The following is a 24,814-nucleotide window of genomic DNA, read 5'->3' as shown; positions in this document are numbered from 1 at the left end:
ATCCTGAGATAGCAACATGATGCCCACCAGACTCCCATGTTAAAATGACCAACTACAGCAGAGACAAATGTGCATATAAATCACCTAATTAAGTTGTATTAAAGTTAAAATTATTCATAATTGAGGACGAGGCCACTTTAAGTGACACTATCGTTTAATGTGTAAAAATGTGCTATACTTAAATTAAAAGCCTTGAGCCTTGACAACAATAAAATGTGCATTATTAAACATAATGAATTATTAACAGAGACATAAAAGGTCCGCACTCCTCCAACATAGGAGCAAATCACCCAGACAAAAGAGGACACAGAAAAACTACAATGAACCACCGATAAGAAATTCATTAAACTGTCCACAATCTTAAAAAGCAAACTACCGATTACCTTCTGACTCTGGCAATAGGGGTGGCCAGTCAGGTTTCACCCCAGGGCCGTTTTTCTGACACCGGCCCTGCTAGCAATCGGCAGACTGGGAGGTGACAGCAGAGATGTCGCGGTGATCAGTGAGTATGCACGATGTTTGCCGTACCAAACACAGAGTCTCTGTCTCCCAGAAATAGAGAATCTGATAGCTCAGCTCTCTGACAGCCTCTCTTGTCTCCGTGGTCTCAACACAGATGTGGAACAGATCTGATGAGATGTGAAAAATCCAGCGTCTGCTTTTTTTCTCTCTGCTTTGTCTGTTTCTCTGATCACAATGTTCCTGTCATCCTCTTTCTCTTTGAAGCCCCTTATATAATCCCCCCAGTTCTTACTATATGTAATACTATTATATTATCTAGTATAATTTAGAGACTTAGTAGTTGAGTCTTTTGATGTGTAAAGTGAAAGGCTGCATGAAGGGGTAGCTATATGAGTTGGTACTCCTTTGCCCTGTGAGGTGACTTTGTCCTGTGTGTCAGCATGAAAGATAAATGAGTGTGTTTGGTGCGCGCACATGTGCTCCCAGGAAGTCTTGCGGTGTGTGTAGCAGTCGATAGCTCTGGCTGGTAAATGAAGTCAGCTATTACTTCAACATCACTGACTTTCCCAGCACTTGAGGTAGAGGACAAAAGAGATGAGAGGAGAGAAATGGGAAGGAGAAGAAAAATTGGATCCAACAGAGAAAGAGCAGCAATATGCAATTTAATTAGATACAATCTCGCAGAGTTACATTATAACTAATTAAGGAGGCGACTAAAACCAACCAAAATCAATCCATAAAACCAGTTACCACTTACTGTAGGAGAAGCTACAGTAAATAGGTAAAGGTAATTGGCTACTGATAATTAGGGCAATCAATTTTTAAGGTAAAGGGGAAATTATGTGGGAAATTCTTAAGACCTACAACCTTTGAAGTCCAGCGGAACAAGACTGTGATGTAGGACCATGAATCACAATTTAATCACCGTCAGCGCTGCAGTGCCAGTATTTCATATGAGTAATGTGTCGAACTCGAAGGTTTTGGTCTGACAGTCAAATACTGGGGAGTTTGAAGCTCAGCAACCAAATACCAAGGTGATTTAATGAGAGAAAAGACAGTTTCCGTCCTAAAATAGTGTTTGTCAGATTCATGTAGGTAGAGATGGATGCAGCTGGAATTAGTGTCTGCATTGATAAACCCCAGCAGTCCTCTGGCTCTCTCTAGTGGAACTAATGTGTAATTACACTATTTTGCATTTGCGTTTGTGTGCATTTGGATTTCTGTATATTAATTCGACCCTTGAGCTCCTCAGCTCAATACATACATACAGACATTAAAATGACTACATGTTTCACCCAAATGTATTAACTTTGAGCTCCAGTTTTTATGTTATAAAATATTATTATGTATTTACTTTCCTGAAGATCCGTATTTTGTGACTGCAATAAGACTATTTTTAATAATCCATAGTTAAAATGACTGCCAGACAGATTAGTCACGTGAGCACAAACAGTCAAAGAAAACCCAGAAAAAACATGATAGACAGATTGGTATGAGTTGGTTTACAAAGTAATTATGTGATACACTTACCGTAGACTTTGCCCAGGAACAGCGTCTTGACCAAGTTGAACTGTGTGTCTGAGGCGTCTGGGAGGGTGTAGCTCACTGGGGGGTAATGATCCAACTGAAACAGTGGGGGAGAGAAATAATCCATAAGAATCTGCATTTTAAACAGTCACAGCATGAAATTAATGACAACAGCATTTTAACAAGGCCCCGGCTTGAAACTGCATCAGCACATTAAGCAGAATACTCAAGATGATGAAGAAGAAATGGTAATTCATTGCTGCCAGGGGTTGTAAAGCTAATAGAGAGCATTATCAGAGGCTCAGTGGCTCCCTCTTGTGGTCTAAAAATACCCAGAAAACTCCAAGTCTGTTCACAAACCCTGATATTTCTCCCATGATTCATGATCATGGATCATTCTTACAACCTTGAAGTATCAAGTTAGGCTGCTCAGATATGCCATCATTCGGCATGTGAGCAATACTAAACATGTCTTAAGACAAGTTGGACACAATTTGCACGACATGAAGGAAGCCGAGGTAATTTGGAAAAAAGGAGAGTTTTAAAGGTTTTCCCAAACGCACACTTGACAGAATCTGTGGTTGCTCACAGGAATCAAACCAAATGATTCAAAAGAAGCTCTTGTTTGCACAGCTGTTAACTTAGTGATCTTGTGCAGCGATCCTGCAAACAAACAACTCCTTGCCACAGCTGGAGATAAATGATCACAGATTAATTAACAATATGCAATCCCTGAAATCTGTGGTGGGTTCAAAGCCTCTCCCAGAGAACTTAAAAATGAAGAGAGAACCAGCAGCGTGTTTACAAAGAACATCAGTGGAGGTTTGAGAGCAGCGAGGGTGATGGAGGCAGGGAATACATGACTTTAATATCCCTGCAACATAATTAACTTGTTATTGCTGTTTCATTGAAGTTCCTAATTAGCTTGAAGGCTGCAGCCGCTGCTACTGACGAGGAGCGTTTCAGCCCTACAAATTAGTTTCTATGTGTTCCAGAAATAAAAGATCTTCTTTCCGTCCCTCCCTCTGCACGCAGGAGAACTGTATCTCAGCTGGCACCAGCCTGCAAGACGTACGAGGACTGCCCCAGCCAGAGAGAGGGGGGTTGATGGAAAACAATGACTTTTGTTACTTTGTGTTTTGCTGGAAATTTGTTCCATTGATGCGCTGAATAGCTGCCGTGGCCTGTTAGCTGGGAGCTGAGCTGGACTGTCACTGAAGGCCTGAGATCTATTTGTGTGTATGTGTGTGTGTGATTGTTCTTGTTTATAGGTTTTAGTGAGTAGGGCCCTCCCATATAGAAACTTCTCTCTACCCCTCCAGAGTATTTTTGCCCTCTTTCTCTGTATACACACATGCAAACACACACATGCAGCATATCCTAATTTGTTTCATTCCAAAAAAGCCCGGTCTCGGTGGAGCATTGTGTGGGTTTTGTTTTCCACAGTGACTGCAGGGTGGGATAATGGGGAACAATTAAATTGCACTCAGCTTATTTACTTTTATCTGAGAAAACAAATTGGCTGCTCGGCCAGGAAGGGCGGTCTGAGTCTCAAAACCCCACAGAAAGGTCCGCAGAGGCAGGCAACCAGGGAACAAACCTCATTTTTACCAAACTTTGTCAATTACAACTGCAATTACTGGGATCCTTCCCCTTTCTACTGAACCATTTAGACAACACTGTTTTCTCCTCAATGCGCTGTTGATGCTATTGTAAGTTACATAAAACTTACATAAGCAAAGTAATCAGGGGTTAGATAAAGAGAAACTTAACAATGGGTGAAATCTATTTCCCCGACTATGAGCTCAAAGAATCTAATTTAGCCAATGTGCTGTATATATTCAAAGTAATTTACACTACACTGGGAACTTTTTATTTTAGTGGTGACTCTGTTTCCTTAATGATATCTGGAGGAGAAGCAAAGTGCAAACAAATGTTAATTTCCTTTGTTCACTTGAATAAGTAGTTTAACACTGTTATCAAATGAATTACTGGGTGATTGTCTTGTCTCATTAGCTGGTATTTCAAACCCCTAATACCAACCACAGAGGCCACCATCAGAGGAGAGGAGAGGAGAGGAGAGGAGAGGAGAGGAGAGGAGAGGAGAGGAGAGGAGAGGAGAGATGCCTGATGCCTGAAGGGGACTTCTCACTTTCATCTCTAAACCAGTGTGTGAGAGGTTGAGAGAAAGCAAAAGTCAGAGATAGAGAGATGGGAACTTATTTTGATCTCTCCTTGGTACGCCTTTGATAGTGAGTTTTCCTGACGAGACACTTACACGCGGCTTTAAAATCAAACACTTGCTCCCTGAACTGCAGCCTGCGCCTGCACACGGGTCTCAGCATGTATTTGTGTGCATGCAAATCTAACCCTCGAAGAAAGCCTCAGGATTATAATGGGGTTAGATAACATAAACGCACAAAAGTGATATTTGTTATCGTATTTTATGCGTGTCTACTTTTCTCCATATCTAAAGACGACATGTGTTTTCTTGCTCTTTTCTTATTCTCCATTCCTCCCCTGTTTCCTTCCCTCTAACATTGCCATTACTTCATACCTATTTGTCTTCTCACTTGTTCTCTGCCATGTCTTTAAACTAAACAGTCGCTTGTCTAAATGCCTTTAAGATTTGTGACCTGATAGCAGTGAAGTGAGATCTCTACAGCCGCAGGTAAACACTCAGCTCCCTCTCTTAGCCTGGAAATTGAATTTGATCCTGGCGGGCTGACTTTTATTACATCTGACTCATATCGCTGCCTCTCACTCATGTTGTTATTTATCAGATGAAAGCAGCTGCAACAAGGCCTCTGATGAGCATGTTAGCAAAACAGTAATGGGGTGGTTAAATTTGAAATGCTGATGGAAGGTTGGAACAAAATTGGCATTTTGGGCTTTAATGCATAATGCAATAATTTCCAATCCAATTTCAGATGGAGTAACTCACAAGTGTGCACTTTGGCTGTGGTATATCCTTTTGAACTTTCTAAACAAATTATTTTAACACTTCAGCATTCAGGTAAAGTTCTGCACATAATAAAAAATGTGGCATAATAACACATTGGGTTCCCTTTGGTGTAATTTTTCAACATGCAGAGCAGTCTGATAGACTTGCTCTGTTGAAAGTTGATGCGTGAATCAAGCCCATTCTCAGTTATGGCTTTTAAGTCGAAGTGAACTTTTACAGTTCTTTTTTAGTTCCTAACATGTTTCACTTGGAACTCATGGCAATGCATAATGATAAAATATTTTTTATATATAATTAACATCTTCTCTGTGTATTTGCAGAGAATTTATCCACTTTTTCATATCTCATTAGTGTGAGTATAGTCGTGGTTCCTTGATCAAAATAAATAAACTATTACCACAAGCCCCCAGGGATGTCCGAGCAGCTAGGTAGTAGGAGGTATGAGGAGTGCGGCAGACAGATGAATTTAAATAATGTTGATTTTGTAGTGTAGCAGTGTGAAGCTTCTGTAGTGAGTTGACCTGACGAAATCTCGTTTGTGCAAGCATGTCTGTTGGTATGCATGTCCACATCTGTTTACGGGTGGATATTAAGTGCATGTTTGTACCTCGAAAAAGAGCCTCGAGGCAGTCAAGCAACATGAAAAAGTTTTGCTCATCAAAGTTATCTTCGTTAGTAAACCTTTAAGCTCTACTTTTCATGCCTTATCTGTAAACCTCATCTATTTTCTCTCTCTATCCTCCTCCACAGTTCCCTCACTGATTTATTTTATTCTAAAATCTAAATTACAACATCACGTCTATCAGTGTACCTCTTAATTCTCTTAACACTCTTTAATGTCTAAGTGCCGTGTTTATCTTTATATGACAAAGAAATTCAAAGGGTTGTTATTTGGAGTACAGCGTGCCCTGGGCCCATAGGGAGTGGTAGGCAAGGGATATGCTTTTGATAATAGTTAATAGTTCAGTCACACACCGAACACTGGGCTGAACATCGATATCTCCAATCTAGACATAACTAAGCTACAATCAAGTATGTGTGTGAGTGATGAGTAAAGAATCTTGCGGTTGCTGCAATCACTATCTGAGCCAGTAAAAAGGGACGTGTTGCGTTCAAGTGCTCCCGGCGGAGTGATCAGCAGCTGCAGGTTGTGATTTGCTCAGAAAATGAGAATGATTTCCATTGGATGTTTCAGTTTAATTGTCCTGCTGTCAGAATTTTTCACTGTAGTGTATGAATTTAGGTAATGAGATTCTAGTATGGATGAGGTTGTTGCTCTGTGTACATTTAGTGTGTATGTGTGTGTGTGTGTGTGAGAGAGAGGGCTGAAGACTTACAGTATGCAGAGGAGGTGCAATGATTATTTGATTTGCAACTGTAGTGCGATTCATTCTGGCCAACATTTTATTTCGCCTTAATGAAAACCACAGCAAAGAGGCTGTAATGCAGCTGTAATTATCACATGAAGGAGTTGCACGTTGATCACACAACGAATAAAATACTGTTGCTTACCCTGAGACTAATGCACAAGGGAAAAAGCACTTCCGTTCTTCATATACATACTTAATAGAAAACACTGTGGTTGGTTGTTTTCTATTCTTTTGAAGTTACATGCTGCTCAGACCTTCTATTTTCTACATAACATCTAATCAAATCAACTCTTGTCATAGTGTGTGTTTGAATACAGTTTTAAGGCGCCCCTTTTTCTCTGCAGTGATTCTTTTTTTTTTGTATATATTTTTTGGGCTTTTTTGCCTTTACTTGATAGTACATAGTGAGATAGACAGGAAAGGGGGAGGCAGAGAGGGGGAATGACATGCAGGAAAGGTCTGCCCGACACGGGATTCGAACCAGGGACGCCTGCGTTGAGGACTGTAGCCTCTACATGGGGCGGCCGCCTTAACCACTGCACCACGCACCGCCCCATCTCTGCAGTGATTCTTAAAATAGAGGTGATATAGACTCGGGCCAAATCATGGCAGCATATATTGAGTATACATTAGATAGAAAATAAACAGTGCAGAATATAAGGAAGTAGTTGGAATATTACGTTTATACAAAATTATACAAATGAAGCAGCTCACACATTTCATCAGCTCTGCAGAGAAGAGCTGAATCAGTGGCTTTGGTTAATATCATTCATCCTTCTGACAACCTGGGGTAGGTAGGTGGGCTCTCCACAAGTGAATATGTGATTAATTTACCTCGATGTTTATGGTTTGCATCAAAGTCCTATCTATGTCATCATGTGTGAGTGTTCAGAAATGATAGACACACACATGGTCTGTAAACAGGGCATTTAAATAACAAATTATACAGAAGTGTATGCATAAACAAACTGTCAATATTTTTCTCTGTTTGAATCTTGTTATTGAAGGCAACACATTTCTTGGCAAACCATTAACTGCTCGTGCAAACACAAATTTATTCCGATCTGGATGCAACCAATAACTATGTTTTATAGGCAGCTACCATCCACTTAGAGCCCTCGCTAAATTACAGCCTGCAGCCAAATCTGGGCATTTTAGCCCAGAACAAAGCTTATAATAGTTTAGCTGAATTCTCTCTCCATCCTTGACAGCTACTGACTGATGTTTGGTTGTATTGATCCGTGCTAAGCTGTGCAGCTGCACAAAAATCAAGAGCACCCAGATACACACAACTATACATGAACGAACACATTGTCATGCACGGGCACATGCACACACCGATCGATGCGTTCTCTCCGTTGCTATACTTAGGCTGTTTACTGGAAGTGGATTAACAGAGGCAAAGGACAAGCCGTTTCATCACAGCAGAAGACAGAACGGGACATTGCACTCCCCTCTGACTTTTTTCAAACCATCTGGTCTTGTGTGATTATGTACTTGTGAATGAGTATGTGCATGTTAAGTTTTTGTCTGCATATTGCTAGATGGCAGTTCTCGGCACTCCATGGTTGTAAGTAGGGTTTTGAAATCACTGGGGATTCTATACTTAACACAAAAGCTTCAAATGTGTGTTCAGATGTTTGTGTGTGTGCTCTGTACCTGGATGGTGATGCTCCTGTCGACACGGGACATATTAATGCTGTGAGGCTGTCCATTAGCCAGGTTACGCTGGTCCACATCGATGGTAAATGGCTCCTTCAGACCTCCCAGGTTATACCGCACCTGCATTGAACCTGAAGGCACACAGGGGATATTTTGGTCTGGCAAAAATATCAACAACTTCTTTTCCACTCTTCTTAAATGATTCATGCAAGTCCTCACATCAATATCGGAATCTTCTATATATTTCTCCCACACGAACATGATTTCTGGCGAATCTATTTATTGTCACCTGAAAACATGTTTTATTCTTTTTGTTCATTATAATTATATTGGTTTATTCCACTGTTTTCTTGAACTTAACTTTAAAATATAGTTTTCTTCGGGAAGTGATGATGCAGGAGGGGTGAGGAGTTGAGAGGGAAGAACTGAATGATTCAGAGGACCAACAGCTTGACAGGGGATTATATATTTACTGTCTCAGGGCGCTGCGTTTGCAGAAGGGCCAAGAATTTCTTGCAGCACCCCTGAGCAGTGTGAGTATTTTGTGGTTTTATTTGTGCACATCAATTGCTGCAACGCTAGATGGCACTGTCAAATTTTTATTACCTCTATTTTATCAAAGCACTTCGCCGCTGTCAGCTGCTCAGTGGGAGTCTGCTAACTGAAGAGGATTTTTGGAGATTATACAACTTTCCAAACTGTGCTGCAAGGACAGCCTTTAAAATGTGCTTTGCAGCTCTAACAAGCCTTACGCCAAGCAGACTTCTCACTTGTGATCATCCACAAACAGCATGTATGTGTGTGTGTGGGTCTTACCATTCTGCCTTAACACCACAGCCAGATAGTCCTGTGTCTTGGAGCTCACATACATCAGAATCGCTGGAGCACTGGACGCGCTGAAACTAAAAGCTACTTCCTCCTTTGTGAGATTCACTTCATGTGGCATCAGCTGGTGTGTTGTGATCTTTGTGTCTCTACTGGCTCCTGCGACTGCTTCAGGCATGAAGTTGTACTTGACCAACGTCCCTGCCTCGAAGAAACCCCCGACATCTGAATGAGACGACAGAAGAATTAATAAAAACAATGATGAAAGCAAATGAAGAAAGAAAGAAATAAAGAAACCTTAGAGTCATAGAGCTCACAAGCACACATGCCAAGACACAACAGGGCAGACATATTAAACGGCCAGACAGAAGTAAGCACACACATAAAAATGAGTGTGTTCGGGAGGTGTAGTAAAGTGGGTGTTAAATTGCTGTGCTCCAGCATCTGAAACCAAACAATACATTGTTTACCAGTACATTAACAGACCTAATGGCATATTCCAGCCATTCCAGCAGGCTTATTGATTCTCGTAATCAAGTGTTGAGAAGAAGGGACCTTATTTTTCTATACTTCTGTTACGCTCCTTGTTTGTGTTTATTGGTGTGTATGTGCCTGCGTGCACAATGTCCGTGTGTCAGTTACAAAGGAGATAAAAGGCACAATATGCGTGAAATTAAAGAGAATAGTTACAGGGAGTGCTGAGAGCCTAGGGTTATGTGTGTGTGTGTATGTGTGTGTAAATGCCACAGAATATGCCTTGACATGTTTGCCTTCCCTCAGTGGCAGCAGTGAAAATATATTTCTACACCCCCCTACGAGAGAGGAATAGTAAGTGAACACATTTATGCATCTTATTTTAAGGCTTCACTTCACCCATCGTCTCTCACCGGACACAGTACAATAAATACTTCAAGCTACATTACTTAAATTTAATAGAAGGCTTATTACTAGAAAATGGGCAAGTTCTCTGAGTCGTACTGGTGTATAGGCAAATCCTCGCCTCCATTGAGTTACACCACAATTTTATCCTCCATTCCTCTGTGCACTGATGTAGTTTCAAGCTTTGGAAAGTCTGGAGAGACCCATTTTACCAATTGTTCTGTGCTAACCAGGCAGAGAGCTTGTGAAGTTTTCAAATAGCTGAATGCTCAGCGTCTGTCGAGGCTCGTGCTGCAGAGTATTAACGGAATCAGACTTCAATTCGACAGAATGCGGGATCTCCGTCAGAGCTACAACATGCTTGATTGAATTCCTTAAAGCTGTAACAAACCAGTGTGTGAATAAACAAACAGTGTGACAAGCTTCAGTAGAGATTACCACGGACTAGTGATATCACACAAAATAAAGTTAGCTTCTTACCTCAGCCAGAGACAAGTCTATTGGCTTTATTGCTTTTTCCCAGCGAGTATGTTTTATTAACAGTAACATAACTTCATGTATCATGCAGACCAGTTGGGAAAACCAGCCGAAAACATCTCATTTGGATGAAACTGAATTATTTATACTTTCAGTGATTTTCTTTTCTCCTCAGCAAAATTGAAAATAACAAAAAACAAGCTGGAATAAAATTTAACAATTAGCAATTTGAAAATTTAAAATGAAAGTAATGAATTTTTCATTTACAACATGGAACTGTTCAAGAATAACATTTGGGATAATTATCATTAAAGTTTTGCAATGTTTTCTGAGCGTCTGCTCTAATTTTGAGCTCAAAGCAGTTTTTTATTTTGTTAAACTGACAGAGGGTGAAATCAGACAGAAAGTGATTTTGTAAAGTTGTTAGCAACTGATGAAACCAGGCTCGCCCATTAAAACATTCCTCATCAGTCCTTATCTGCTGGCTATGTCTCTTACTTTTCACTCTAAATCTGGCATTAGCAAATTAAAATTCTGTCCTCCAAAAATCAGTTTGCGGAGGACACATGTTAACCTTAACTGTCAATTGCTTGCAAATGCAGCCAGTAGTTTGTTTGGTTTTGAGAAACATGTTTCATAGTCATGTAGGCTGGAAAAAAACTGGAAATACGTATTTCATTATGCCAGCACAAAGATTTTTCAAACTATGACCATGAATATAATGAAATCTGGACTGGACATGGCCACTGCATTGTAATGTTGCATAACAAACAATCTCAAATATTAAGTTTAACAGGTGCAGTTAGCCAACGTCCTAAAATTTAAAGGGGGATGTGGGAAGATGTGTTAAACTCAGGCCTTTGTAAAAAAAAACTGGTTTTGATACAATATGTTTTAACTTGTGTAACAGATCTCCATCCTGCCAGCCTCTTGAATACAAACACTAAATCTCATCTTATTTCACACAAACTGTTGATTATGTGGGCTCAACATGGAGCTCGTGTCCGCCCTCTCTGTCCTGCTGAGAAGAAAAGAAGAACGACTCAGGCTAGCTGCCCACAGTCTCCGCAGCAACACACACACACACGCACGCACGCACACACGCACGCACACAAACACACACAATTGTCTGGAAGCATAAGAGAGAATTAGAAAACTCTGCCCCAGGGCAGGGGCTCTTTATGTTTGTGTGTGTTTTTTTGTCAGTGGATGAAAACTTTTGGAAACGGAATTTGTGCAAGAGGTCAAAACCCTACAGGTACAGGTGTGTGTGTGTTTTGGTGAGTTTGTGCGCGTGTCCATTTCTGTATGTACATGTGCACACTGAGTCCATGTGACCCTCAAAGGCAGAAAAGCAGAAGAATGAGAGTGTGTAATAATAATACAGCGGGGTCCCCTGAGCTGTGTGTAAATATGGATACAATGGAAATGCACTATGCAATTATGGCTGGCTTCATGCATTTTTCACTGACTGGGAGGACGGGGAGAGAGGGGGAGATTACAGCGAGAGGAGTGGAGAGATTCGGAGCAGGAGACAGAAAGCTGAAAACAGAAGAAGCAGAGAAGAAATGGAAATGTAGAGGAAGGGGGGTGAAAAAGGGAGGAGGGAGAGGGGGAGTCAGAGCAGTGGGGTGTAAATAGAGAAATAAGGGATCAAAGAGGGAGAGAGTGAAAAATGACAAGAAATACATGAGAACAGAGGAAGAGGAGAGAGTAGAAGGAGTAAACATGAGATGGGAATAAAAGATGGAGGAAGAGTAGAATCAGAGATGGAGACAGAAATAGAGGAGAAGAGGGAAAGTGGAAGAGGAGGAGAAGGAAACAAAGCGAACATGGTTTTGGCAAAAAAGAGAAGGTTTGAGAAAGTCAGTAGAGTGGAACAAAGAGAGGCAATAAGATGAAGGGATGAAACTTTGATAAAGGGGAGAGGAGACAGAAAGCACAAGAGAAAAGAAGAAAAGAGGAGGGGTCATGCGTGAAGAGTGAGGGAAACAGGAGCGAACAAAGAAGGTAAGAACTGGAAGCAGAGGGCGAGCAGAAGAGACAAGAAGAAACAGAGGAGGAAGAGGGGCGTCACATGCCATGCACAAAAACAAATAGACACAAGGGTGTGCTCTCTCCCTTTGTTTGCCTCTCTCTCTTTCTTACATGCACACAAACACACACACACACACACACACACACACACACACACAGACACACACTCACACGCATACACACAGACAGTAATCTCTATTCTCTAAATCCTGAAATGCCTGATTGGTTATGACAGAATTCAGAGGAGGTCTTTTCATGTCTTACACTAGCATATCACCACACACTGTCACCCTCTTCCACACCACATACACACACACACACTGACACACACTCTGCTTTTCTGTCATCTTGTCACCCCCCTGCCAAGTGCACAGGGAAAAAACACTATTCGGCTTTAGGAAACAAATTAATTCACGTGTCAGGGATCAACTCTGACTGGGAGCGAGCAGAAAGCCTCTGACAGCGCCGCTGCTCTCCTCCCCTGAGCATTTTATGAAAACTTGTTTTGGGAAGTAGAACTTTAATAGTGTATCTAATGAATCCCTATGAAACAAATATGATGTTTTAGCAATGTGCAACAGTGCAAGTGCGAGTTGAAGTGTGACATTTCTCATCTCTGAACTTCAAAAACCTACAGTACAGCTACCTTTTCGTTTAGTGAAGTGACTTGCATTTTATTTTTGTAGTTTGATCTCTCAGCTCTGCATCTGCACAGTATTAACATTCAGTGAGTGCTCTCTAAACTCAGGGAGAATTGGTGGGTAAGCATAATATCACTCTCAATCGATGGCTTTTATCATAAGCCCAAACACTTTCAACACGACAGCTCCAAACTAAATAGAAGTGAGGAGAATCACTGAGCACAGGAAGAATCACAGTGGGTTGTCAGACAATGAAGCTCGTTGAAACATGACAACAACAACAACAACTGTAACCTCAGTGACATTTAACTCTGGCACTGTGAAGTAAAGCAAATGTAACCCAGGTTACTAGGCCCTTATCCTAGTCCAGCTATCAGTTAATTGATTAGATCAATAAATTAATAAATGATAAATAAATAGATGTGACAAATAAATAAATAGAGTTTGATTTAAAATAATCTTACATAAAATAAATAAATAGGATTTATGATTAAAATCATAAATATGTCAATAAATAGACTTAAAAGATTAATATACACACGTTTATTTACATCTGTTTTAAAAAGAATGTTTTGTTTATTTCAAGTGTGGCGAATGTGCCTTTCTGGAAGTGTAAAAGATTCAGGTGACATGAGGAGTTCACGTGATGTGAAGCGGAGTAACCAATCAGACGCCGTCAGGGTGTACGTGCAGGCGTGTTGTTGTTTTTTCTCTCTCTCTCTGCCGGACCGTCGTCGAGGTGGCTGCATGCTAAGCTTCGGCTGCAGATATTACCGTTTTGTGAAAGAAAGTCAGATATTCCAAGTCTGAGTTAAGTTTTTATCGTCGGTGCAGAGAGCGAAGCCTTTTCTTTTGCCGTGGGTTGGAAGCGGACCGTGTGTTTTGTGACGGAGACGGAGGAGAACGTGAGTGTTTATTAGCAGCTACGGCGCTAGCTCCGGTCATTAGCCACATGTATTTCGTTAAATTATATTTTTGAGGTTACACGTTACTGAACTCCCATGTCCCTGTCTCTTAAAAAAGCGGAACCTGGACAGACGAGCCGTGTATTCTTCCTTGTGCCCGGAGTGTGTGTGTGTATGTGAAGTTTGAGCCTCTGGTGAGTAGCCTGAACTTAATTGATAAAAGTCCGGTGAACAAAGCTGAAATGTGCCTCTGCTAAGGTTAATATGGATAAATGAAGGATTAAAATATGTGTATAGTGTTTAAAAATATGTTTAATATTACTGTGTTTGCATACGTTAACCCCCGCTCGGTGTATTTTTTATGAGAGCGAGCGGTGTGGAGAAAAAAAGAGGAAAAAGAAAGGCGATGAATGTAAAGGAGTATTCCGCCATTTTGGCGCATGTTTATGTTTATATTGTGTTCGGTTCATTTTAAAAGCACAGTAAAAAGTGGTTAAAACAATTATTAAGAAACAATGTTATAATATACATGTATAAATATGTGTTTATATGCATTTATTTACATTTAGAAATATATTTTATTTACATGAATATATAGTAACCCTTTCTTTTGGCCTTTATAGGCCGGGTCTTTTTCTTTGGTATGGATTCCTGGGTTTGAGATCTGCACAACTACTTCTTCTGCTGAGGATTTCCTCCTGTTCTGTAAGGTAGAAGGGACCTCAGTGGTCGTGGCGAGCTACCCAAAACAGAGACTGTGATTTATTCAGAGACTGAATTTATTGGAAACTGTGGTCGATATCTCATGTGTGTGTTGACACTGTAAAACATTTTTTTCTTTTATTCATTTTATTTCTTTATTCAAAACAATATAACACACTTAAAACTTACCTGATGGTTGTGTCAATTCTTTACTCTGTCACTCAATGCATATTGCCAATACCCCTTTCTCCTAGAGCGATCTAGACTTCTGATCTACTAGTCCACGAGGTAATTAATGCACTGATAAAATATCTGTATCTCCTAGTTTTAAAAAATCAACAATTAGAGCTAAGGCAGGTTACAGAAACTTGGCGAGCTAGCCAGGAGAAAGTGGAGTATTATTGAGTGACACGAGTAAAAGGGTAAGCAACAATATAGTACAATGGATATAGTGAAAGATGAAAAGATAAATGTTCGTAACTCAGTTATTGTTATTGGGTTAACTCAAACTGAAGTAGATGAGGAGCTTGAGAGCCACCTGAAATGCTATGGGTCTATTAGCAGAGTACTAGTCATTGATGATCCAAAATCAGAGTATCATCTCTGCTCCATTGTGGAATTTTCAAATAGCTCTGCAATGCACACATTTAGACCTATATTGCCAAAAGAGTATCAGAGCTCAGCTAATGCAAATGTTACCTTTAAGGTGCTCTCCTTAGAGCACTGCCAGCAGCAGCGCCACCAAGGGGTATCTTGAGGTACTGCAAGCCATAGCTGATAAAAGTGGGAAGTCATTTGAAAGTGTACTTCAAGAGGAACTGATGAAGATGAGTGCAGGTAAAGTTGTGAACCTCCCCGCTGACACTGCACCAGTCGAAGACTCTCAGTTGAACACATCTGATGCAACTGTTCAGGGGATTGAAAATATTAAAGCGCCATCACAGGTCGTGCAACAGCCCTCTCTCCTGCTTGGATCTGTCTCACCTGAGATAGTCAGGAACTAAAACCAGCTGTGTTCCCACCATCTCCTTCACCCATCGTGATCAGCGTGGATTGAGAGGTGATGCCCGAGCAGCATCAACACCAGCTCTGCGAAGGCTCGAGGCCGCTGCTCCGAGTCCACAGGTAACGTCTTTACCTATCAGTGTGAATGATCAGTTGCAGCCTCTTGTTGACAGCCGCTCCATCGCCTAGCATGGCTGCTAACTTGAACACTCAACACCCAGCGTCCCAGTCCCATCAAAGCCAGTGGTAATGGTGACAGTGCTGCAGTGACACATTCAGTACTTACCATGAGTGATGTTAATCCTCCTGCTGTACAACCGATCGTTGTTGAACATGTCATGCGAGCTAATGAACTATGTCCTCCCATGCACTCCTTCATTTCGCATCAGACCTTTCTCTGGGAAGTTTCCTCGTCCAAACAGTGAACTTGACTTTGACACCTGGAGAGCAAATGTTGATTTATTCTTGACAGATCCCTCCAGTCTGACCTGCACAGAACACGCAAGATCTTAGACAGCTTATTGCCTCCAGCTACTGATGTTATCAAGCATGTCACCCTCAGGCTTTGCCATCAGTGTATCTTCAGCTACATGATTCAGTCTATGGCTCTGTAGAGGATGGAGATGAGCTGTTGGCTAAGCTTATGGTACGCTGCAGAACAACGACGAGAAGCCGACTGACTATCTGAACCGCTTGCAAGTTGCTCTGAGGGCTGTGGTCAGACGAGGTGGTATCGCCGAGAGTGAACGAAACCGCTACCTCCTGAAGCAGTTCTGTCGTGGCTGCTGGAATGATGGCTTGATCGCTGATCTCCAGCTGGAGCGGAAACAAATGCACCGCCCTCGTTTGCTGAACTGGTGCTTCTGATTAGAACGGAGGAAGACAGACAGGCAAGTAAACATAACCGCATGAAAAAACACCTTGGACTACACAAACCAATTCCTGCTGTCCCAAAGTTCAGAGCTGCATCACAACAGTTAGCTGCATACAGTTTGTGCTACACCTGAGAAAGAAGTAACAAGATACTGACGTCTTAAAGAAACAGCTCAACGAAATACAAGCCCAGGTTGCTGTCATGCAGACTACAACTCCACGCAAAGCCAAAGTCAACTGTCCTGACACAAATGAAATCAGCACATTGAAAAGACAAATTACTGACATTCAAGCACAAGTAGCAGATATGAGGAAAGCAACTCAGGAAGCAAAGAGCACCCACCTAGAAGCCACAGAGATTAAAGCATTGAAACATCAGCTTGCCTTTCTTCAAGCACAGGTGAGCCCACCCCAAGTTCAGAGTCATCAGATACCATCGCCTGCCTTCTCAAGAGACTTCTCCATGACAGCTCGACACCAGCCACCCAACAAGAGAGTGAGCGACAGTCCAGTTCTTGGCCAACAGCAAACAATAGGCCCCGTCCATGGTACTGTTTTCCGCTGCGGTGGAGACGCTCACCTGGCAGTCCACTGTGAGAGTGAACCCAACCCCCTCCTCGTTGAGGAAAAGAGACAGCTTCTTAGAGAAAAACAACGGCAATGGGATCAGCAAAATGCAGCCCTAGCATCCAGCAGTTAAACTACTAGAAGCCCCTGTTGCAGGGCAAACAGGACTAAAAGATCAACCATACGCCCTAGAAAAACAAAGCAAGTGGCTAAAAGTGTGGTAATGCTAACACCACCTCCACCATACTGCCGCCCAAGCTGGGTTGGAACAAAAGCACTGCTCAGTTCACTATTGAAGGCCACAAAGTTAACTGCCTGCTAGATAACGGATCCAGGTGACCCACTAGAAATATATCTATTATAAATCATACTCTATTTCCGATTCATTCCTTGGTCTAAATCAATATTACATCTTGAACCACTATCCTTTCATTAATATCCTATAAAATTCTATATTTATATATTCCATTATTTATCATATATAATATATTCTATATCGCTCCCTCACTATTTATAATTCTATATCATCTATCTTTATTTAAAATTATAAATTATATCATCCTTCCTGCTTATATTTATTCATATTTTCTGGTATCAATATATTCTATCATGAAATATCTATAGCAATCTATTTCTATATTATATCATCAGTAAATCTATATATTCCTATATATATTCATTAAATTCAATATAATTTATCACACTATAATATATCAATATCCTAGTATTTAATTTCTATATAAAACCTATCAATAAGCAAATAATCTCTATATCCTTATATTAATAATTCTATGCTAAATTTATCGATATTCAAACCCTAATCATCATCTTATATTATTATTATAATTCTCATTTATTATTCCACTTATATATCATCAATCTCTATATTCTTAATCTATCACCTAATCTTATATTTTACATAATCTATCTATTATAGAGATATATTTAACTATATTAATAATATTTATACTATATTCATCTTATTATATATGTTCAGACCATATCTATTATAGTATATATTATAATCTATCCAATCACTATATTATCTAATGCGACATAATTCTTTCAAAATAAAAAAAATTATTACCATATAATTATGCCATTTTAATCTATTATATCAAGAATATATAATCACTATTTATTTTTATCATATCTATTATTTCCTATAGATCAATTAAATCATCATAATACTAATAATATTTATTATATCAATTATTTATTTATCCATATCATTCTATCTTATATCACTATTCACAATATTTATATGCACACTATCTCCACATGCAATCTCACATCGATCTTATTCGTTTATTTTAATCTTTATAATATATATCTATCACTTATATAACGTACCTCATCATCTATCTATTTCTAAATCAATTTATCAAATTTATCCATATATTATAAGTTCCCGCCTGGGTCCCTTTTTTTCCAGACTCACCTGTCCCATCATTCCTTGAAATCGCTGGACGATCTTTGGATGTAACGGCATGTAAGGAGCCAAGGGAGAACGGTGCCTTACCTCGGGTACGTGGAGCTTAACCGTTTGTTCCAGAGGATTTTTTGGGAAAAGAAAATTGAAGTACCTACGTTATGTTGGTGGTCCTGAGGTTAGCAGCTTGTCTCAGTCCCTCCATCGGCACCAATTCTTTGACGGCCTCTATTCCAGCTATGATGAAGAAACAGATTGCCGCCCTCTGTCATTCCTTCCTGGCTACAGAGTGGTTTTTGAAAATCCCTTGAGTAACGGAAAAACGCAGCAAGTAACCTGAGCTCTTGCTGATCAAAGTGCGGAGTAACACCCCTGAAAGGTGCAGCGGCAGCACGGTCGGTTGTGGAGGGCAGTCCACCTCAAGTGGTGCTTCACACAGGATAAGTGGGGCATTGTTAGAGAGCCGAAGCGTCCTGCGTCCGTCCCTTTTCCTGGCGATGTTGGTTGCTAGCTCCCTGTGCTACAAATAACTTACCTGTTCAAGCGCCCTTGCTCGATGTCAATCCTGCTGAGGAATGAGACCCAGATGACGTCACCAGCTCCCACGAAACAGTGCTGGCTGAGATTCACGCCTTTCAGCATTGATGGGAAAGGAGCCCCTGCCGATTCAACTCCTGAATCCAACAAAATTGAGTTTGATTTTGGGGATTCCCCATTACCACCGTAGTGAAAAGCGAATCACAATGGCTGCTCAATAGCTTGCTGAAGTTTTTTCTCCAGCACACATGACCTTTGGGGTCATACCAACAAAAGTAAAAGCATCACATCAAGCTGAGCGATAACACTCCTTTCAAGCACCGACCCAGACCATCCATCCACACGATGTCGAACGCAGTTAAGAAAAACATCTTCAGACTGCTCGATTCTGGTGTCATACGTGAGTCCAGTACCCCCTTTCGCAGCTCCCATTGGTGTCGTGCGGAGAAAAATGGCTCTGTGAGGTGGTGCATCGACGTCCGGAAACTCAACTCACTGAACAATAAAGGATGCTACGCTCTACCAAAACTTAGAAAATGTTCTCAATTCTTGTGACTGGCGCCAAGTGGTTTGTCAGTCCTCGATTTAAAATCTGGGCTATTACCAATTCGAAATGGAAGAGACTGATAAAATCAGAAGACGGCGTGCGTAGTTCCCTCGGCTTCCTGGAATTTAATAGAATGCCCCAGGGTACCAACGCACCAAGTTACGTTGCAGCGATTGGATGGAGAGTGTGAGGCGATCTCAACCGCAAGAAGCCTGTTTTCAACATCGTCGACCTCAGCATCCTTCCTCCGGATACCTTTGGAGCAAAACACGAGTCAGATTACTACAGTCCTCAACCGACTTAAAGAATATGTTGGAACTTGTCCATAGAAAAAGTAAGTTTTTCCAAACCGCCGTGAAGTATCTTGGTCATAGCGTCGCCCCTGCACGGCGTTGAGACAGATCCGCAACAATTGAAGCCTTAAAAGACCTAGCCAGTACCTGAGAACCTCAAACTGCTGCGCTCCTTTCTTCGGGGTTTTTCTGGGTACTACAGACGGTTTGGTGAAGAACTACTCAAGATCACAAAACCTCTAAATGACCTTACCTCTGGATACCCACCTCTCAGAAACACATCCAAGGAAAAGAAAAAACTCACAGGTACTTCCATCCGAAGGAATCCTTTGGGAAGAGGTGGACCCCCGAAATGTCAAGAGCGTATTGAGGAATCATGAAAAGCTCACCACCTCCCGCGCTGTCTTGGGATTTGGCAGAAGCCCCAAACCCCATACGTCCTTCATTACCGACGCAAGCAGACCGGACTCGGTGCGGCCTTGTATCAAGAACCACGAAGGACGGATAGGGCTGTCGCTTTCGCAAGCAGAGATTGAACGAAGAGTGAGGCAAAATACCCTGCTCACAAATTAGAATTCCTCGGCGCAAAGTGGGCTGTCACTGCGAAGTTTAGTGGTACTTGTACGTCCGACTTCACTGTCAATCACCGACAGTGAAATCCCTTATTTACAATCCTGACTTCCCGAGTTTGGATGCCACGAGTTACAGGGTGGTTAATCAGCTCTATCGTCATTCAACTTCAAGCTCCAGTAAGAGCAGGAACTCAGAATCAGGATGCATAACGGACCCTCTCTCGTCGACCACATGGGGAGCTCCCTGAGATGCTGGTGTCGAGGACAGGAACGTGAAAATGATTCATACAATTCACTCCTACATTACCTGAAGGATCAGGAGAGTCCAGATGTTGTTCTTCCAGATGTGTGAAGGCCATATGAGAGGCAATATGTGTTGAGTGTCCACAAGAACCCACATGTCCATCATTGCACTTGGTCGAATCTCGCGCTGTCCTCCCGAGGCCCTGCCCAATGGTGCCAGCAGGAAGAAGACCAGGGCCGTCCTTGATTGTCATTGACTGAAGAGGAGTGGAGAACAAACAACAGGCCGACCCTGAACTCAGAGTGGTCATTGAGCACAAGGAGTCCTGGAGACATCCATCACCTACCTTTAGACAAGAGCTTCCAGAAACTTGTTTTGTGGCTCCGGAATGAACGGTCTGAGTTGAGAGGGATGTGACATAACGCGACAAGAACATGGACGAGTCACACACCAGCTGTTCTAGACCAACTGAACTCAAGAAAGCCACAGCACTGAGAGGGCTACAGATGTCTAGGCCTCTAGAAATAGAGCGACCCTCGACCATCGTGAGGTCACGATTCTATTTGGCCTGAATGTCCATATGTAGAGCGAAGAGCAAGAGGTTGAACTGGTGTGCGCCGAAAGACTCCAAACGAAAGAGCAGCTCCTCTTGTAACATCAAGGCCAGCAGGCCCTTGGAGCTGGTCGTGCATGGATTTTTCTATCTGGACCGATCGGAGCAACACAAAAGATATACTGTACTGACAGACCATTCACGAAGTACGCATCGCGATACCAACGCGAAACCAGAAAGCGCAGACTGTGGCTAAGTGCTTATGGGAAGACTTCCCTGTGCATTATGGAATGTCCGAAATGCTCTGAGTGACCAGGTCCAATTTTAATCTCGCACCATCAAAGAACAGTGCGCCATCGCTGGCAGTCAAAGGTCGGACGACCTCCTTACCCCCCACCCCAGGGGAATCCATGGAGAGATTCAATAGGACCCTCCACAATGTTGGGCACTTCCTCGAAAACAATCAAGTCTTTTGCTGGCGAAATTTGCAACCTCTAGGGCACCCTATAACGGCACGGGAAGGTCTTGACCCGGATGCAGTCCCTACGAATAATGTCGGCAGGCAACCCCGGCTCCCAGTTGATTTGGCGTTCGGTCCTCCCATCCAGCTGTGAACCCAAGTCACAGTCCCAATATTGCACAGACGTTAAAGGGGCCGCCTAGAGGTAAGCTACCAGTGCCACCAGAAAAGGCAGCTAGACATGCTGGAGGAATCAAGCAACGGTTTGACAAGAGAGTCGGCGTATCCACGCTGAGCAGGAGATCGAGTCCTTGTGAGGAAGGGTCGGATCAGAGGAAACACAAGTTGGCCGACATATGGGAATCCCCCAACATTCCATATGGTCAGACGTGCTGGTGACCATAACGGTGTTCTCTGTCAAACCGAGGAAAAGATGGACCAAAACTTCGCAACTTACTAACCTGACCTCTTGCTCCGGGTGGGTTCTTAACCGGGGCAGACCCGAGCATCCTCCGAAGGCAGACTAATCAGCAAACCCGTAGAACACGAGATACAGTTTGAGAATGGAAGCCGCAAGAAACGAGTCTGAGTGCAGATGACAAACTCAGAGTCAGAAGACATGAGTACTACGAACTACTTACATGGAGAGACATTGAACTCGACGTCATTGAAACAAGTCTTGTGACCCGGCCAGAGTCAGTACCCTGCAAGGGGAGAGACATCTTGGAGAGACAAAACAACCCACCCTTTCCTCCGCTCCGGTTGGCTTCCTGCTCCCGGTCCGACCTGGAAGAAAAAACAACAGACATTAAACTTGATAAACAAGACAGGAGAGAGACGTGCACCGAAAGATGGACAGTACAGTTGATGCCTGTGAGATCATTCCAGCTGAATCAGAGGAACCCCACTCCCTGGAGACACCTCTGCTCAGGAGCCAAGCTGTTTCGAGATGGAAAGGCACCTCAGCAGGTGTTGAGCCGAGCTGAGGTCATCTCAAGGCACAGAGAAACTGATCCCCCAAAGTGAGAAGACTCTGGTTGGAAGCTCTCTGGACGCCCCCTTTGACATTTCAAGACAGGAGGATGAGACCGTACATGGTTCAGCCGAGCAGTCGGAGGCTCCCTCAGAACCAAATAGTATGGATGAAAGCCTTCCTGTTGCTCAATTCTGTCATTCAGTGACTGCAGCAAGGATGAACGATGCTCTGAATTAAATCTTGTGAGGATGTCTTTGGACAAACCAATGAGGAACCGCAGCTTGGAGTTCAGGAACGAGGACCTCTCCAGTCATCGTGGGAGAGAGGGGGGTACAGTGTTCCCAGGACTTCCCAGAGGCGTAGAGAACAACCTGAACGACTACATATGGTCAACTCGGAAATCCCTGCGTCTATAGTCCCATCACATCTTCCAAGGCCTCAACCTATGCTTAGTGCCATGCACTCCAGAACCCTGGCTATGCAAACATCCTCCAAGTAACCCCAGCCATTTCATTCATGCTGGGAGGATTGGACATACACATACCTTTAGAAGGGGAGGGTGGTAAACCCAGGTGTTACAGGCCCTTATCCTATAGTAGAGAAGAATATAGATATATTTCGGCCAGCTATCAGTAATTGATTAGATCAAAAATTAATAAATGATAAATAGAATAGATGTGACAAATAAAATAAATAGAGTTTGATTTAAAATAATCTTACATAAAATAAATAAAGAGAGTTATGATGAAAATCATAAATATTCAAATAAATAACTGAAAAGATTAATTTACCACGTTATTTACATCTGTTTTAAAAATAATGTGTTTTGTTTATTTCCCCCAAAAAGTGTGGCAATGTGCCTTGCTGGAAGTGTAAAAGATTCCAGGGGACAGGAGAGTTCACGTTTTAAGCGGAGTAACCAATCAGACGCCGCAGGGTTACGTGCAGGGCGAGTGTTGTTGTTTTGTTGTCTCTCTCTCGCCTCGGCCGACGTCGTCGAGGTGGCTGCATGCTATGCTTCGGCTGCAGAAGTACCAGTTTTGTGATAGAAAGGCAGATTAGTCCATGTCGGATTAAGTTTTTAAATCGTCGGTGCAGAGATGCGAAGCCTTGTTCTTTGTTTGCCGTGGAGTTTTGGGGTGGATGCGGACCGTGTGTTTTGCTGACGGAGACGGTGGGAGAACGTGAGTGGTGTTTTTAGCAGACTACGGCGCCTTGAGCTTCCTAGTGGTTCAAAAGTTAGCCACCTGTATTTCGTCTTCGTTAAATGAAATTATTGTTGAGGGTGTACCGCTACTGAACTCCTCCCTGTCCCCCTGTCTCTCTTAAAAATGCGGGAACCTGGACAGACGAGCCTGCCGTATTCTTCCTGGTGCCCGGAGTGTGTAGAGTGTGTATGTGTGTATGTGAAGTGGGAGCCCTCTGGTGATGTAGCCTTGATAGTGATCGTAATTGATAAAAAGTCCCGAGTGGAAACAAAGCGGACTGGTTTTTTGTGCCCTCCTGCTTAAGGTGGTTAATATTGGTTGCTTAATTGAAGGATTAAAAATATGTGTATAGTGTGTTTAAAATATATGTTGAATAGTACTGTGTTGTGCATACGTTAACCCCCGCTCGGTGTTATGTTTTATGTGACGCGCTGCGGGTGTGTGGGGAGGAAAAAAAGAGGAAACATAAAAAGATAAGGCGATGAATGTAAAGGAGGTATTCCGCCTTGTTGGCGCATTTGTGTTTGTTTATATTGGGGTGGTCGGTTACATTTTAAAAGCACTAAGTATATACAAGTGGTTAAAACATTTTTTAAGAAGCAACTTTGTTTTATTATAACATGTATATAGTGGTGTTTATAGGCCATTTTATTTTCATTTGAGAACTATTTAGTTTATTTTCATGAATTATATAGTAACCCTTTGCTTTTGGCCCGTTACTTGTTTTGAGCCGGATGCCTTTTTTCTTTGGTTTGGCTTCCTGGGGTTGGAGGTTCTGCCACCACTACTTCTGTCTGCTGTGGTTGTCCCTCCTGTTCTGTAAGGTAGAAGGGTCCTCAGTGGTCGTGGCGAGCTACCCAAAAACAGGAGACTGGATTTATTTTCAGTGACTGAATGTTTATGGGTAACTGTGGGTCGAGTTCTCATGTGTGTGGTTGACACTGTAAAACAATTTTTTCTTGTATTCATTGTATTTCGTTAATCAAAACAATATATGACATTAAAACTTACCTGATGGGTTGTGTCAATTCTTTTACTCTGTCACTCACGCATATTGCCAATACCCCTTTCTCCCGAGAGCGATCTAGACTTCTG

General features: G+C 42.1%; 1 protein-coding gene across 2 annotated transcripts in view; it reads right to left on the bottom strand.

The window, feature by feature from the left end:
• cntnap2a (contactin associated protein 2a) overlaps positions 1-24,814 on the bottom strand; it is a 316,348-nt gene that overhangs the window by 12,321 nt on the left and 279,213 nt on the right. For both annotated transcript variants that reach the window (XM_085763401.1, XM_085763400.1), the window contains 3 exons: positions 8,803-9,036; positions 7,984-8,117; positions 1,993-2,086 (listed from right to left, as the gene is read on the bottom strand). In XM_085763401.1, the coding sequence (XP_085619527.1) occupies positions 1,993-2,086; positions 7,984-8,117; positions 8,803-9,036 (462 nt within the window). The remainder of the gene's footprint in view (positions 1-1,992; positions 2,087-7,983; positions 8,118-8,802; positions 9,037-24,814) is intronic.

This window comes from Trachurus japonicus, chromosome 20, assembly GCF_045865225.1.
Source record: "Trachurus japonicus isolate A0001 chromosome 20, Traja_1.0".
In the NCBI taxonomy this organism is placed as follows: Eukaryota; Metazoa; Chordata; class Actinopteri; order Carangiformes; family Carangidae; genus Trachurus; species Trachurus japonicus.
This window is presented reverse-complemented; position numbering and strand designations above follow the sequence as displayed.